The sequence below is a fragment of the Oncorhynchus gorbuscha genome, linkage group LG21, assembly GCF_021184085.1.
Source record: "Oncorhynchus gorbuscha isolate QuinsamMale2020 ecotype Even-year linkage group LG21, OgorEven_v1.0, whole genome shotgun sequence".
NCBI lineage: Eukaryota > Metazoa > Chordata > Actinopteri > Salmoniformes > Salmonidae > Oncorhynchus > Oncorhynchus gorbuscha.
In genome coordinates this window covers 5720131-5736079 of record NC_060193.1, presented here as the reverse complement: position 1 = coordinate 5736079, position 15949 = coordinate 5720131, and the positions used below count along the sequence as shown (strand labels likewise).

General features: G+C 42.5%; 1 protein-coding gene across 1 annotated transcript in view; it reads left to right on the top strand.

Annotated features, from left to right (window-relative positions):
* LOC124008785 (cytochrome P450 26B1) overlaps window positions 1–5247 on the top strand; it is a 55059-nt gene extending 49812 nt beyond the window's left edge. Inside the window, exon 7 of the mRNA XM_046320332.1 lies at window positions 1820–5247. Coding sequence (XP_046176288.1) covers window positions 1820–2230 — 411 coding nt within the window. The 3' untranslated portion in view covers window positions 2231–5247. The remainder of the gene's footprint in view (window positions 1–1819) is intronic.
* Window positions 5248–15949: the final 10702 nt, after the last annotated feature.

Sequence of the window (15949 nt, the reverse complement as noted above, 5' to 3'; positions counted from 1 at the left end):
TGTATTTTGTCTTGTCTGTTGTCTTGTCTGTTGTCTTGTCTGTTGTCTTGTCTGTTGTCCTGTCTTGTCCATCGTCTTGTCCGTCGTCTTGTCCGTTGTCTTGTCTGTTGTCTTGTCTGTTGTCTTGTCTTATATTTTATCTTGTCCGTTGTCTTGTCTTATATTTGGTCTTGTCCGTTGTCTTGTCCGTTGTCTTATATTTTATCTTGTCCATTGTCTTGTCTTATATTTTATCTTGTCCGTTGTCTTCCCTTATATTTTATCTTGTCCGTTGTCTTGTCTTACATTTTGTCTTGTCCGTTGTCTTGTCTTATATTTTGTCTTGTCTGTTGTCTTGTCTTATATTTTGTCTTGTCCGTTGTCTTGTCTTACATTTTGTCTTGTCCGTTGTCTTGTCTTATATTTTGTCTTGTCCGTTGTCTTGTCTTATATTTTTTGTCTTGTCCGTTGTCTTGTCTTACATTTTGTCTTGTCCGTTGTCTTGTCTTATATTTTGTCTTGTCCATTGTCTTGTCTTGTATTTTGTCTTGTCCGTTGTCTTGTCTTATATTTTGTCTTGTCCGTTGTCTTGTCTTATATTTTGTCTTGTCCGTTGTCTTGTCTTATATTTTGTCTTGTCCGTTGTCTTGTCTTATATTTTGTCTTGTCCGTTGTCTTGTCCGTTGTCTTATATTTTATCTTGTCCGGTGTCTTGTCTTATATTTTGTCTTGTCTGTTGTCTTGCCTTGTATTTTGTCTTATCTGTTGTCTTGTCTGTTGTCTTGTCTGTTGTCTTGTCTTGTCCGTTGTCTTGTCTGTTGTCTTGTCTGTTGTCTTGTCCGTTGTCTTGTCCGTTGTCTTGTCTGTTGTCTTGTCTGTTGTCTTGTCTGTTGTCTTGTCCGTTGTCTTGTCTTATATTTGGTCTTGTCTGTTGTCTTGTCTTATATTTGGTCTTGTCCGTTGTCTTGTCCGTTGTCTTATATTTTATCTTGTCCATTGTCTTGTCTTATATTTTATCTTGTCCGTTGTCCGTTGTCTTGTCTTATATTTTATCTTGTCCGTTGTCTTGTCTTATATTTTATCTTGTCCGTTGTCTTGTCTTATATTTTGTCTTGTCCGTTGTCTTGTCTTATATTTTGTCTTGTCCGTTGTCTTGTCTTATATTTTGTCTTGTCCGTTGTCTTGTCTTATATTTTGTCTTGTCCGTTGTCTTGTCTTATATTTTGTCTTGTCCGTTGTCCGTTGTCTTGTCTTATATTTGATCTTGTCCGTTGTCTTGTCTTATATTTTGTCTTGTCCGTTGTCTTGTCTTATATTTTATCTTGTCTGTTGTCTTGTCTTATATTTTATCTTGTCTGTTGTCTTGTCTTATATTTGATCTTGTCTGTTGTCTTGTATTTTGTGTTGTCCATTGTCTTGTCTTATATTTTATCTTGTCCGTTGTCTTGTCTGTTGTCTTGTCTGTTGTCTTGTCTGTTGTCTTGTCTGTTGTCTTGTCTGTTGTCTTGTCGGTTGTCTTATATTTTGTCTTGTCTGTTGTCTTGTCTGTTGTCTTGCCCGTTGTCTTGTCTGTTGTCTTGTCTGTTGTCTTGTCCGTTGTCTGTTGTCTTGTCTGTTGTCTTGTCCGTTGTCTTGTCTTGTCTGTTGTCTTGTCTGTTGTCTTGTCCATTGTCTTGTCTGTTGTCTTGTCTGTTGTCTTGTCTGTTGTCTGTTGTCTTGTCTGTTGTCTGTTGTCTTGTCTGTTGTCTGTTGTCTTGTCTGTTGTCTTGTCTGTTGTCTTGTCTGTTGTCTTGTCTTGTCTTTGTAAATGACTCTTCCTGGTTTCTCTCTCCGTCCCCAGGGGGTACAGATCCCGAAGGGTTGGAGTGTGATGTACAGCATCAGAGACACACACGATACCTCCTCCGTCTTCAAGGACGTGGACGCCTTCGACCCCGACCGCTTCTCCCAGGAACGCAGCGAAGACAAGGAGGGACGCTTCCACTACCTCCCGTTCGGCGGCGGCATCCGCTCCTGTCTCGGGAAACAGCTCGCCACTCTCTTCCTCCGTATACTGGCCATCGAGCTGGCCAGCACCAGCCGGTTTGAGTTGGCGACCCGGAATTTTCCTAGAGTGGTGACGGTGCCGGTTGTTCATCCGGTGGACGGGTTGAAGGTGAAGTTCTACGGTCTGGATTCTAACCAGAATGAGATTCCGGCCGATCTACTAGCCGACATCAAAACGGAAGAGCTGCTGGGAGCCGCGGTGTAGATCGTTGATTTGGATTGGACGAAGCACAGGTGAAGGAGGAAGGGAGGGATGGAATAGAGGGAGGATAAATGAGAGAGAGGAGGAGGATGGATGGAGGACATGGCAGAGAGAATAAAAGGAGGATGGGAGGTCAGGACTGATCTAGCATCCCCCCCCCCATTTTGCTGATGTCTTGGAATGTTGGATGTCTCCGTTGAACTCTAAAAAGGAACATTCTGAATTCCGATTCCTTCTCTTTTGTCGTGTTATTGTTAGGTCATTGGAACTTTCTGGGAGACTAAGAAGAAGAACAGAGGCTGCCAAAAAACAAAGTGTATAATCTCTATTCCGTTTTTGTTTTCCAAGAAATATACAAAACTATGTATAAAATGAAAAGTAATGTAATATAATGAATGAATTAAAAAAACAGAAGATTTAATGTTGAGAGAAGTTATGCACAATTAGGAAACAGATTCTTATGGGGAGTGTATATGGATTAGAGGGATGGATGGAGGTAGGGAAGAACGAATGACATAATGGGATAAAACAGGGTATAATGACTTAAGAAGCGTAGGGAAAGGATAACAGACAGGAGAATCTACACAGGAGAGAGAGACTCTTAAAGTGAATGAAGCATACAGAGCTAAAGAGAGAAGGGTCAGAGGTGGGTTCATACACACTTGTATAAATCAAGGTGCTCCAAATCCAGTCCTGGCAAGTGGTAAGGTTTTACAGTGTTTTCTTCCAGCCATATGCTCTAACACACGTCTCTCAAACAATCTATCAACTTAGCAACAATCACGATTAGTTAAGTGAGGCGTTTTTACCCGGAAAATGGAATATAATTCTCCAAGATGGGGTTGAAGCAGAGACCCCCTGCTATAAAGGACTTCAGGGAGAATGCGAAAGAGAGACTCAAAACCTGGAAAGGACTTTAGGATTGTGTGTTAATAGCTCAGGTGTGGAAGGGGATCTTTCATTGGACGTATTTTCATATCTTCATTTTTTTTGTATTACTCAACCTGCACATAAGAGTTGTTCCCAATCATCCTCCTTCCCCTTCAAACCCTCAAATCTGTGCTATGATGTCATCGGACGATGTGTCCGTGTGTCCGTCGCTTGGCTTGATATCTGCCTCTTTGCTTGACTGGATGTGTTACGGACATACAGGAGAACCATTTTTCTAAAGCTATCAGAATCGTCTAAGCTGGTGGAAGAATGATAGAGTGAAAGAGAAGGGGAGATAAAGAAAGAGAAGAAGAGATAAAGAAAGAGAAGACGACAGGGAGAGATAAAGAGAGAGGGGAAGAGAGGGAGAGATAGAGGAGGAGAGGAGACCTATATACTTGCTGCTTGAGAGTTGCTTTCTTTTTGTTTTGTATTTCAGTTGGAGCAGAGTGTTGTTGTACTCTGTGGGACGTGAAGGTGACATTTTGACTAGCTGCTCCTCTTTATCAACACAAAAATGCAAAATTGATTTAAAGAAAAATCTAAACTTTATTAGCTAATGAGATTTAACAACGTGAGACGATTGCACAATCAGAATCATTTTTGGAACTTATTACTAACCCCAACACCAGGAAATGTCCATCATGGATACGAAGAGAAAATACTTCCAAAACAAAACTACTTCCTTTATAACTTGGCAAAATAACACTTAGAACATAATAAACATTCCGGAACTCACAAGCATTCTGGAACTCACAAGCATTCTGGAACTCACAAGCATTCTGGAACTCATAAGCATTCTGGAACTCACAAGAATTCTGGAACTCACAAGAATTCTGGAACTCACAAACATTCTGGAACTCACAAACATTCTGGAACTCACAAACATTCTGGAACTCACAAACATTCTGGAACTCACAAACATTCTGGAACTCACAAACATTCTGGAACTCACAAACATTTTTGGAATTCACAAACATTCCGGAACATTCCGGAACATTCTGAAACAAAATCCCGGAATCCATGGACAGTTGGGAGTTTTATCTGGAGGGAGCTAGGACCCAGGGACTGTTGGGAAAAGCTTCTATAAATGATATTCTACTACCGTCTTCTACAGATATATAATGTCTATAGTGTTGAAGACGTATATATTCTGGGACCAACCACACCACTGATTGTCTACACATACTATAAGTACAGTGAGCTGCTTGTGTGTTTCTACATGACAGTTATAGAAGTGCTATCATATATATATTGCAAGTGAGATTCCTCGACATTTCTCGTTTTTTTATTGTATTTTAAAATTGTATTTAGCAAATATTTGTATTTTGTGAAAAGCAAAGAGGGAGTTCTGTTTATTCTGATTCTTGTGTTTAGTAAGTAAGCCATGAGTTAACACCTGTTCTATCTAATACCCTAATATTATTATTATTGACTATTAATATTTCTTATTGTAATAAAATATTATTATTTTAAGTTGTCATTTTTATTATATTTGCAGAGTTTTAGTATAAATGTCAAAAGTCTGTTTGTTGGTAAATATCTTTATATTTAGTACGATATGAATGATTTCAGTTATAAAGTCTGTTTGTTGTTAAATATCTTTATATTTAGTACGATATGAATTATTTCAGTTATATTGTAAAACAGCGTTGGATTATGTTAATATTGTTTATTGTAATAATTATTCTTATTTTGGGTTATTATTATAATTATCATTATAATTATTATACTAATAATTATTATTATTATCACCACATTCATTTATTATTAACATTAAAAGAAGACAATTACTTGCGAGGTTCAGTATTGAAGTGTCACATGGCTTCATTGGTTATTTTCTCTGTTGTGTCCCATTTGACACCCTATTCCCTATACAGTGCACTACTTTTGATCAGAGTCCTATGGCAAGTAGTGAACTAATTAGGGACTAGGGTGACATTTGGGATGCATATCTATTGCTGTCTGTCTGTCTTTCTGTACATAATGTGTATTTCATTTTACAGATCCCAACAATTCACTTAGTTCAAATATGAATGTTTTTCAACTGTGATTCTTAAATGTACTCCTGTAATAAAATATAATGTGAAAATTAAGAGTAACGATTATTTCAATTGTCCGATGTCAACTGATACATCAATCAATAGTTCTCTATGGATCATTTAACTGTCCAAATACCCGAGGGACACATGAACAATCAACCAAACAAGTCTGTGGTTTCTCTGTTCTGTGGTTTCCATGGTTGCACGATTCCGTGGTTCTGTGATTCCGTGGTTCTGTAGTTCCAATGCTCCACTTTTACAAGGTTCTTCTCAGGGCTGGCTCCAGGGATGAACGACATAAGAGGTCAGCCCTCGCTTATTTACACATCTTTTATTTTTTTAGGAACTCAATAGGCGTCTCAAATTTCTATTGAGAGTTAAAATAGTAGAATACACAAGGAGAAATTTGAACATCAGCAGTTTTTCTCCTATGTCAGCCACTGACAGTCACTCTCGATTGGTAAATCTAGCCAGCTATATAAAAATGGCGAAATGGGTAGAATTTTAGTAAAATAGCAGCAAAACTGAAGATTTTTTAAAAATATCTGAGCCACATGGCAAAATTAATAGAATTGCATGAAATTTGTTCGGAACCCCAACCAAATCTCTTAGGGCCTCCACATGGCTAGAGCCTTGTTTCTTCTGTGGTTCCTGAAAGACCCTGAGCCGACCCTGTTTCTTCTCATCATCCTGAAAGACCCTGAGCCGACCCAGTTTCTTCTGTGGTTCCTGAAAGACCCTGAGTCGACCCTGTTTAACTCTGAATGGTTAAGTTAAAGGTTAAGGTTTGGGAGAAGGTTAAAATATTAAGTTTAGTCATTAACTCTGAATGGTTAAGTTAAGGGTTAAGGTTTGGGAGAGGGTTAAAATATTACATTTAGTCTTTAACTCTGAATGGTTAAGTTAAGGGTTAAGGTTTGGGATAGGGTTAAAATATTAAGTTTAGTCTTTAACTCTGAATGGTTAAGTTAAGGGTTAAGGATAGGGTTAAAATATTATTATTATTTTTATTTTTATTTTCACCTTTATTTAACCAGGTAGGCTAGTTGAGAACAAGTTCTCATTTGCAACTGCGACCTGGCCAAAATAAAGCATAGCAGTGTGAACAGACAACACAGAGTTACACATGGAGTAAACAATTAACAAGTCAATAACACAGTAGAAAAAAAAATGGGCAGTCTATATACAATGTGTGCAAAAGGCATGAGGAGGTAGGCGAATAATACAATTTTGCAGATTAACACTGGAGTGATAAATGATCAGATGGTCATGTACAGGTAGAGATATTGGTGTGAAAAAGAGCAGAAAAATAAATAAATAAAAACAGTATAAAAACAGTATGGGAATGAGGTAGGTGAAAATGGGTGGGCTATTTACCAATAGACTATGTACAGCTGCAGCGATCGGTTAGCTGCTCGGATGGCTGATGTTTGAAGTTGGTGAGGGAGATAAAAGTCTCCAACTTCAGCGATTTTTGCAGTTCGTTCCAGTCACAGGCAGCAGAGTACTGGAACGAAAGGCGGCCAAATGAGGTGTTGGCTTTAGGGATGATCAGTGAGATACACCTGCTGGAGCGCGTGCTACGGGTGGGTGTTGCCATCGTGACCAGTGAACTGAGATAAGGCGGAGCTTTACCTAGCATGGACTTGTAGATGACCTGGAGCCAGTGGGTCTGGCGACGAATATGTAGTGAGGGCCAGCCGACTAGAGCATACAAGTCGCAGTGGTGGGTGGTATAAGGTGCTTTAGTGACAAAACGGATGGCACTGTGATAGACTGCATCCAGTTTGCTGAGTAGAGTGTTGGAAGCCATTTTGCAGATGACATCGCCGAAGTCGAGGATCGGTAGGATAGTCAGTTTTACTAGGGTAAGCTTGGCGGCGTGAGTGAAGGAGGCTTTGTTGCGGAATAGAAAGCGACTCTTGATTTGATTGTCGATTGGAGATGTTTGATGTGAGTCTGGAAGGAGAGTTTGCAGTCTAGCCAGACACCTAGGTACTATATTCAAGGTCAGAACCATCCAGGGTGGTGATGCCAGTCGGGCATGCGGGTGCAGGCAGCGATCGGTTGAAAAGCATGCATTTGGTTTTACTCGCGTTTAAGAGCAGTTGGAGGCCACGGAAGGAGTGCTGTATGGCATTGAAGCTCGTTTGGAGGTTAGATAGCACAGTGTCCAATGACGGGCCAAAAGTCTATAGAATGGTGTCGTCTGCGTAGAGGTGGATCAGGGAATCGCCCGCAGCAAGAGCAACATCATTGATATATACAGAGAAAAGAGTCGGCCCGAGAATTGAACCCTGTGGCACCCCCATAGAGACTGCCAGAGGACCGGACGGCATGCCCTCCGATTTGACACACTGAACTCTGTCTGCAAAGTAATTGGTGAACCAGGCAAGGCAGTCATCCGAAAAACCGAGGCTATTGAGTCTGCCGATAAGAATATGGTGATTGACAGAGTCGAAATCCTTGGCGAGGTCGATGAAGACGGCTGCACAGTACTGTCTTTTATCGATGGCGGTTATGATATCGTTTAGTACCTTGAGTGTAGCTGAGGTGCACCCGTGACCGGCTCGGAAACCAGATTGCACAGCGGAGAAGGTACGGTGGGATTCGAGATGGTCAGTGACCTGTTTGTTGACTTGGCTTTCGAAGACCTTAGATAGGCAGGGCAGGATGGATATAGGTCTATAACAGTTTGGGTCCAGGGTGTCTCCCCCTTTGAAGAGGGGGACGACTGCGGCAACTTTCCAATCCTTGGGGATCTCAGACGATATGAAAGAGAGGTTGAACAGGCTGGTAATAGGGGTTGCGACAATGGCGGCAGATAGTTTCAGAAATAGAGGGTCCAGATTGTCAAGCCCAGCTGATTTGTACGGGTCCAGGTTTTGCAGCTCTTTCAGAATATCTGCTATCTGGATTTGGGTAAAGGAGAACCCGGAGAGGCTTGGGCGAGGAGCTGCGGGGGGGGGCAGAGCTGTTGGCCGAGGTTGGAGTAGCCAGGCGGAAGGCATGGCCAGCCGTTGAGAAGTGCTTATTGAAGTTTTCGATAATCATGGATTTATCGGTGGAGACCGTGTTACCTAGCCTCAGTGCAGTGGGCAGCTGGGAGGAGGTGCTCTTGTTCTCCATGGACTTCACAGTGTCTCAGACCTTTTTGGAGTTGGAGCTACAGGATGCAAACTTCTGCCTGAAGAAGCTGGCCTTAGCTTTCCTGACTGACTGCGTGTATTGGTTCCTGACTTCCCTGAACAGTTGCATATCACGGGGGCTATTCAATGCTATTGCAGTCCGCCACAGGATGTTTTTGTGCTGGTCGAGGGCAGTCAGGTCTGGAGTGAACCAAGGGCTGTATCTGTTCTTGGTTCTGCATTTTTTGAACGGAGCATGCTTATCTAAAATGGTGAGGAAGTTACTTTTAAAGAACGACCAGGCATCGTCAACTGACGGGATGAGGTCAATGTCCTTCCAGGATGTCATGTTTTGTCTTATATTGTCTTGTCATTTTGCTTTCCCTTCTGTTCGTTTTCCCCCTGCTGGTCTTTTTAGGTTTGTTCCCCTTTTTCTCTCTCCTCTCTCTCTCTCTTCTCTCTATCGTTCCGTTCCTGCTCCCAGCTGTTCCTATTCCCCTAATCAATCATTTAGTCTTCCCACACCTGTTCCCTATCTTTTCCCCTGATTAGAGTCCCTATTTCTCCCCTTGTTTTCCGTTTCTGTCCTGTCGGATCCTTGTATACTGTTCACCGTGCTGTGTCTTTGTATCGCCCTGTCGTGTCGTGTTTCCCTCAGATGCTGCGTGGTGAGCAGGTGTCTGAGTCTGCTACGGTCAAGTGCCTTCCCGAGGCAACCTGCAGTTCATTATCAAGTCTCCAGTCAGTTCTCGTGATTACGAGTGAAATTGTTTCTTATGCTTTATTTACCGCTCCGATTTGTCTAGGAGTATTGCTATTTCCTTAAACTGGATTAAAGACTCTGTTTTCGCCAAGTCGCTTTTGGGTCCTCATTCACCTGCATAACACAGGATACCCGGGCCAGGTCGATTAGAAAGGCCTGCTCACAGAAGTGTTTTAGGGAGCGTTTGACAGTGATGAGAGGTGGTCGTTTGACTGCGGCTCCGTGGCGGATACAGGCAATGAGGCAGTGGTCGCTGAGATCCTGGTTGAAGACAGCGGAGGTGTATTTGGAGGGCCAGTTGGTCAGGATGACATCTATGAGGGTGCCCTTGTTTACAGAGTTAGGGTTGTACCTGGTGGGTTCCTTGATGATTTGAGTGAGATTGAGGCCATCTAGCTTAGATTGTAGGACTGCCGGGGTGTTAAGCATATCCCAATTTAGGTCACCTAACAGAACAAACTCTGAAGCTAGATGGGGGGCGATCAATTCACAAATGGTGACCAGGGCACAGCTGGGAGCTGAGGGTGGTCGGTAGCAGGCGGCAACAGTGAGAGACTTATTTCTGGAGAGAGTAATTTTCAAAATTAGTAATTCAAACTGTTTGGGTATGGACCTGGAAAGTATGACATTACTTTGCAGGCTATCTCTGCAGTAGACTGCGACTCCGCCCCCTTTGGCAGTTCTATCTTGACGGAAGATGTTATAGTTGGGTATGGAAATCTCTGAATTTTTGGTGGCCTTCCTGAGCCAGGATTCAGACACGGCAAGGACATCAGGGTTAGCAGAGTGTGCTAAAGCAGTGAGTAAAACAAACTTAGGGAGGAGGCTTCTGATGTTGACATGCATAAAACCAAGGCTTTTTCGATCACAGAAGTCAACAAATGAGGGTACCTGGGGACATGCAGGGCCTGGGTTTACCTCCACATCACCCGCAGAACAGAGAAGGAGTAGTATGAGGGTGCGGCTAAAGGCTATCAAAACTGGTTGCCTAGAGCATTGGGGGCAGAGGATAAGAGGAGCAGGTTTCTGGGCATGGTAGAATATATTCAGGGCATAATGCGCAGACAGGGGTATGGTGGGGTGCGGGTACAGCGGAGGTAAGCCCAGGCACTGGGTGATGATGAGAGAGCTTGTATCTCTGGACATGCTGGTTGTAATGGGTGAGGTCACCGCATGTGTGGGAGGTGGGACAAAGGAGGTATCAGGGGTATGAAGAGTGGATCTAGGGGCTCCATTGTGAACTAAAACAATGATAACTAACCTGAACAACAGTATACAAGGCATATTGACATTTGAGAGAGACATACAGCGAGGCATACAGTAATCACAGGTGTTGAATTGGGAAAGCTAGCTAAAAACAGTAGGCGAGGCTAATCAGCTAGCACAACAAACAGCAGGTAAAATGTCGTTGACTAGGCAACTGGGCCAACAGATAAAACAAACAAGCAGAATGGAGTACCGTGATTAATGGACAGTCCAGTGTGCGTCAGTTATGTAGCCAAGAGATCAGTGTCCAGGGGGAAGCGGTGGATGGGCAGGGAAGCTGGACTGGCGAGTGTTATCCAGGTTTAAAAAGAAACTAACAATGACTAAATAGCTTGTAGCTAGTTAGCTGGTTAGCGTCTGGAGGTTCTTGAGTGAGTCATAAAAATAAAATTAAAATTAAAAGTAATAGCGATTCCGTATCACAGTGGGTGAGGCAGGTTTCCGGAAGGTATAAACAAAATAAAAATCAAAAAGAGATAGAAAGTAAATGGGTTCAGAGAGTGTTTGGGACGCGGTGATTCAGACAGTTAGCAGGCCTGTGCTATCAAGCTAACAGTTCGTAGGCCCGGGCTAGACAAGCTAGCCGTTAGCAGGCCAAATTAGCAAGCAGGGAGATAGCGAGGGCTAGAGAGTTAACCTTTGGGGGATGTCGCGATGGGGTGAGTCTGTTTATTCCTCTTCATGCGGTGACATCGACAGACCGGTCGTGGGCCCGGGTAATTGTAGCCCAGGAGTATGCTACAGGTGCTCTAGTACGCTAGGTGAGCTGGAGACACAGCGTTTCAGAAAGCTCGCGGGCCTTGGCCAGCAGATGGATCTTTGGCGATTTCGCAACGGAAAAGCCTGTTGAAACCACCTCGGATGATTATGTCGGCGGACCAGTCGTGATGGATCGGTGGGGCTCCGTGTCGGCAGTAAAGGGTCCAGGCCAATTGGCAAAAGAGGTAATGTTGGACCTCTTCGGCTAGTCGGGAGATGGGCTTAGCTCGAGGCTAGCTCAAGGCTAACTGGTGCTTGCTTTGGGGCAGAGACGTTAGCCAGGAGTAGCCACACGGATTGCAGCTAGCTAGTTGCGATGATCCGGTGTAAAGGTTCCGAGCTTGCGGTAGGAATCCGGAGATGTGGTAGAGAAAAAGCAGTCTGATATGCTCTGGGTTGATGTCGCACTGGTGTCCTAGTTAGCTTTGAAGACCGCTAGCAGTGGCTAACTGAGTACTAGCTAGTAGCTAGTTAGCTGGCTAGCTTCTGATGGGGGTTCCAGTTCTAAAGTATAGAAAAAGCAGATCCGTACCACATTGGGTGATGCGGGTTGCAGGAGAGTATATTCAGCCTATAGTTGGAAAGTGAGATTAAAATATGTACGAAATATATACAGAAAAAAACGAGGAAAAACTATATTTACACCAGACAGGACGGGACAAGACAAAACACACGTCCGACTGCTACGCCATCTTGGATCAAGTTTAGTCATTAACTCTGAATGGTTAGGGTTAAGGTTTGGCATAGGGTTAAAATATTACATTTACATTACATTTAAGTCATTTAGCAGACGCTCTTATCCAGAGCGACTTACAAATTGGTGCATTCACCTTATGACATCCAGTGGAACAGTCACTTTACAATAGTGCATCTAAATCTTAAAGGGGGGGGGTGAGAGGGATTACTTATCCTATCCTAGGTATTCCTTAAAGAGGTGGGGTTTCAGATGTCTCCGGAAGGTGGTGATTGCCTCCGCTGTCCTGGCGCCGTGAGGGAGTTTGTTCCACCATTGGGGGGCCAGAGCAGCGAACAGTTTTGACTGGGCTGAGCGGGAGCTGTACTTCCTCAGTGGTATATTGAGTTTAGTCATTAACTCTGAATGGTTAAGTTAAGGGTTAAGGTTTGGCATAGGGTTAAAATATTAAGTTTAGTCATTAACTCTGAATGGATAAGTTAAGGGTTAAGGTTTGGGATAGGGTTAAAATATTAAGTTTAGTCATTAACTCTGAATGGTTAAGTTAAGGGTTAAGGTTTGGGATAGGGTTAAAATAAATAAAGTGAGTGTCTACCGCTGGGAATCTTCAGATCTGGAGTCCCCTACCCTTTTCCACAACGCCCTTAAAAAAAACAACCCTACATGATGGTAATAGTGCTCAGGTTTTGAAGGCGTTTCCCCGACGTCTTCCGGACATGGACAGACGTCCAATTTAGAAGTCAAATCTTGAGCGATCTGTCTCTAGAATAAACATTGATACAATAAGAGCCACTAGAAAAGTTTTCTGGTAAAACACAATGTGCTCGTTGCATCCTTGTCCTTGTAGAAACGTCTCCCACAGGAACAGTGAAATAGCTGAAAACAGTCAGATGTAGAAATAGAGACAATGGCAGGAAGACTTTAAGCGGTAAGAGAGAGAACATACTGACACATAAAGGGAAGTGAAGTCATTTCTCTGTCTGACTCTCACCCTCTCACATCTCTGAGGAGTTTACTCTCTCTGAGGTTCATAAAATGTCCATCTTTACAGAATCACTTCCTGTTTGACAACGCCTGTCACGGAACCCCTCTGGGCATACAGGTTCACCCCGCTATCATCCAGAAGGCGAGGGCAGTACAGGTGCATCAACGCTGGGACCGAGAGACTGAAAAACAGCTCTATCTCAAGGCCATCAGACTGTTAAACAGCCAACTTTAACTCAGAGAGGCTGCCTCCTACATTGAGACCCAATCACTGACTCAGAGAGGCTGCCTCCTACATTGAGACCCAATCACTGACTCAGAGAGGCTGCCTCCTACATTGAGACCCAATCACTGACTCAGAGAGGCTGCCTCCTACATTGAGACCCAATCACTAACTCAGAGAGGATGCTGGCTACATTGAGACCCAATCACTAACTCAGAGAGGCTGCTGCCTACATTGAGACCCAATCACTGACTCAGAGAGGCTGCTGCCTACATTGAGACCCAATCACTAACTCAGAGAGGCTGCTGCCTACATTGAGACCCAATCACTGACTCAGAGAGGCTGCTGCCTACATTGAGACCCAATCACTAACTCAGAGAGGATGCTGGCTACATTGAGACCCAATCACTGACTCAGAGAGGATGCTGCCTACATTGAGACCCAATCACTGACTCAGAGAGGCTGCTGGCTACATTGAGACCCAATCACTAACTCAGAGAGGCTGCTGCCTACATTGAGACCCAATCACTAACTCAGAGAGGCTGCTGCCTACATTGAGACCCAATCACTGACTCAGAGAGGCTGCTGCCTACATTGAGACCCAATCACTAACTCAGAGAGGCTGCTGCCTACATTGAGACCCAATCACTGACTCAGAGAGGCTGCTGCCTACATTGAGACCCAATCACTAACTCAGAGAGGCTGCTGCCTACATTGAGACCCAATCACTAACTCAGAGATGCTGCTGCCTACCTTGAGACCCAATCACTAACTCAGAGAGGCTGCTGCCTACATTGAGACCCAATCACTAACTCAGAGAGGCTGCTGCCTACATTGAGACCCAATCACTAACTCAGAGAGGCTGCTGCCTACATTGAGACCCAATCACTAACTCAGAGAGGCTGCTGCCTACATTGAGACCCAATCACTGACTCAGAGAGGCTGCTGCCTACATTGAGACCCAATCACTAACTCAGAGAGGCTGCTGCCTACATTGAGACCCAATCACTAACTCAGAGAGGCTGCTGCCTACATTGAGACCCAATCACTAACTCAGAGAGGATGCTGCCTACATTGAGACCCAATCACTGGACACTTTAATTAATAAATTGATTACCAGTCACTTTATATAATGTTTACATACCCTACATTACTCATCTCATATATATATATATTGTACCTTATACCATCTACTGCATCCTGCCTGTGCCCCTCATACATATATTTATATGTACATATTCTCATTCCATCCCTTTACATTTGTGTGTATTAGGTCGTTGTTGGGGAATTGTTAGATGACTTGTTAGATATTACTGCTCTGTCGGAACTAGAAGCACAAGCATTTCACTACACTCGCATTAACATTTGCTAACCATGTGACCATTAACATCTGCTAACCATGTGTGTGTGACCAATAACATTTGATTTGATGTGTCTAACCAGGTGACCAATAACATTTGATTTGATGTGTCTAACCAGGTGACCAATAACATTTGATTTGATGTGTCTAACCAGGTGACCAATAACATTTGATTTGATGTGTCTAACCAGGTGACCAATAACATTTGATTTGATGTGTCTAACCAGGTGACCAATAACATTTGATTTGATGTGTCTAACCAGGTGACCAATAACATTTGATTTGATGTGTCTAACCAGGTCTCACAGTCTCTCTTCAGAATTAGACGTTAATCCAAGTTTATCAAATGTCAAATTTCAAAGTTGTTGCTAAAGTCAAATTTCAAAGTTGTTGCTAAAGTCAAATTTCAAAGTTGTTGCTAATGTCAAATTTCAAAGTTGTTGCTAAAGTCAAATTTCAAAGTTGTTGCTAAAGTCAAATTTCAAAGTTGTTGCTAATGTCAAATTTCAAAGTTGTTGCTAAAGTCAAATTTCAAAGTTGTTGCTAAAGTCAAATTTCAAAGTTGTTGCTAAAGTCAAATTTCAAAGTTGTTGCTAAAGTCAAATTTCAAAGTTGTTGCTAAAGTCAAATTTCAAAGTTGTTGCTAAAGTCAAATTTCAAAGTTGTTGCTAAAGTCAAATTTCAAAAAGTCAAATTTCAAAGTTGTTGCTAATGTCAAATTTCAAAGTTGTTGCTAAAGTCAAATTTCAAAGTTGTTGCTAAAGTCAAATTTCAAAGTTGTTGCTAAAGTCAAATTTCAAAGTTGTTGCTCAAATTTCAAAGTTTTCAAAGTTGTTGCTAAAGTCAAATTTCAAAGTTGTTGCTAAAGTCAAATTTCAAAGTTGTTGCTAAAGTCAAATTTCAAAGTTGTTGCTAAAGTCAAATTTCAAAGTTGTTGCTAAAGTCAAATTTCAAAGTTGTTGCTAAAGTCAAATTTCAAAGTTGTTGCTAAAGTGTCAAAGTTTTCAATGTCAAATTTCAAAGTTGTTGCTAAAGTCAAATTTCAAAGTTGTTGCTAAAGTCAAATTTCAAAGTTGTTGCTAAAGTCAAATTTCAAAGTTGTTGCTAAAGTCAAATTTCAAAGTTGTTGCTAAAGTCAAATTTCAAAGTTGTTGCTAAAGTCAAATTTCAACGTTTTTAAAAGATAAGTTTAGGTATTAACTCCAACGTTGTTGCTAACGTCAAAAGGTTAAGGGTTATTGTTTGGGATAGGCTTCAAACAGAAAAATAGCTGGATTCAACTTTCTGTCACTGGCAACCTAGCATCACCCAAACCTAGCATCACCCAAACCTAGCATCACCCAAACCTAGCATCACCCAAACCTAGCATCAACCAAACCTAGCATCACCCAAACCTAGCATCACCCAAACCTAGCATCACCCAAACCTAGCATCACCCAAACCTAGCATCACCCAAACCTAGCATCACCCAAACCTAGCTCTCACTGTTGCCCCTAGTGGCCGGTTTTCACATAATCTCCCACCTTGTCTCACTGGTGACTTGGCGTGTGTGTGTGTGTGTGTGTGTGTGTGT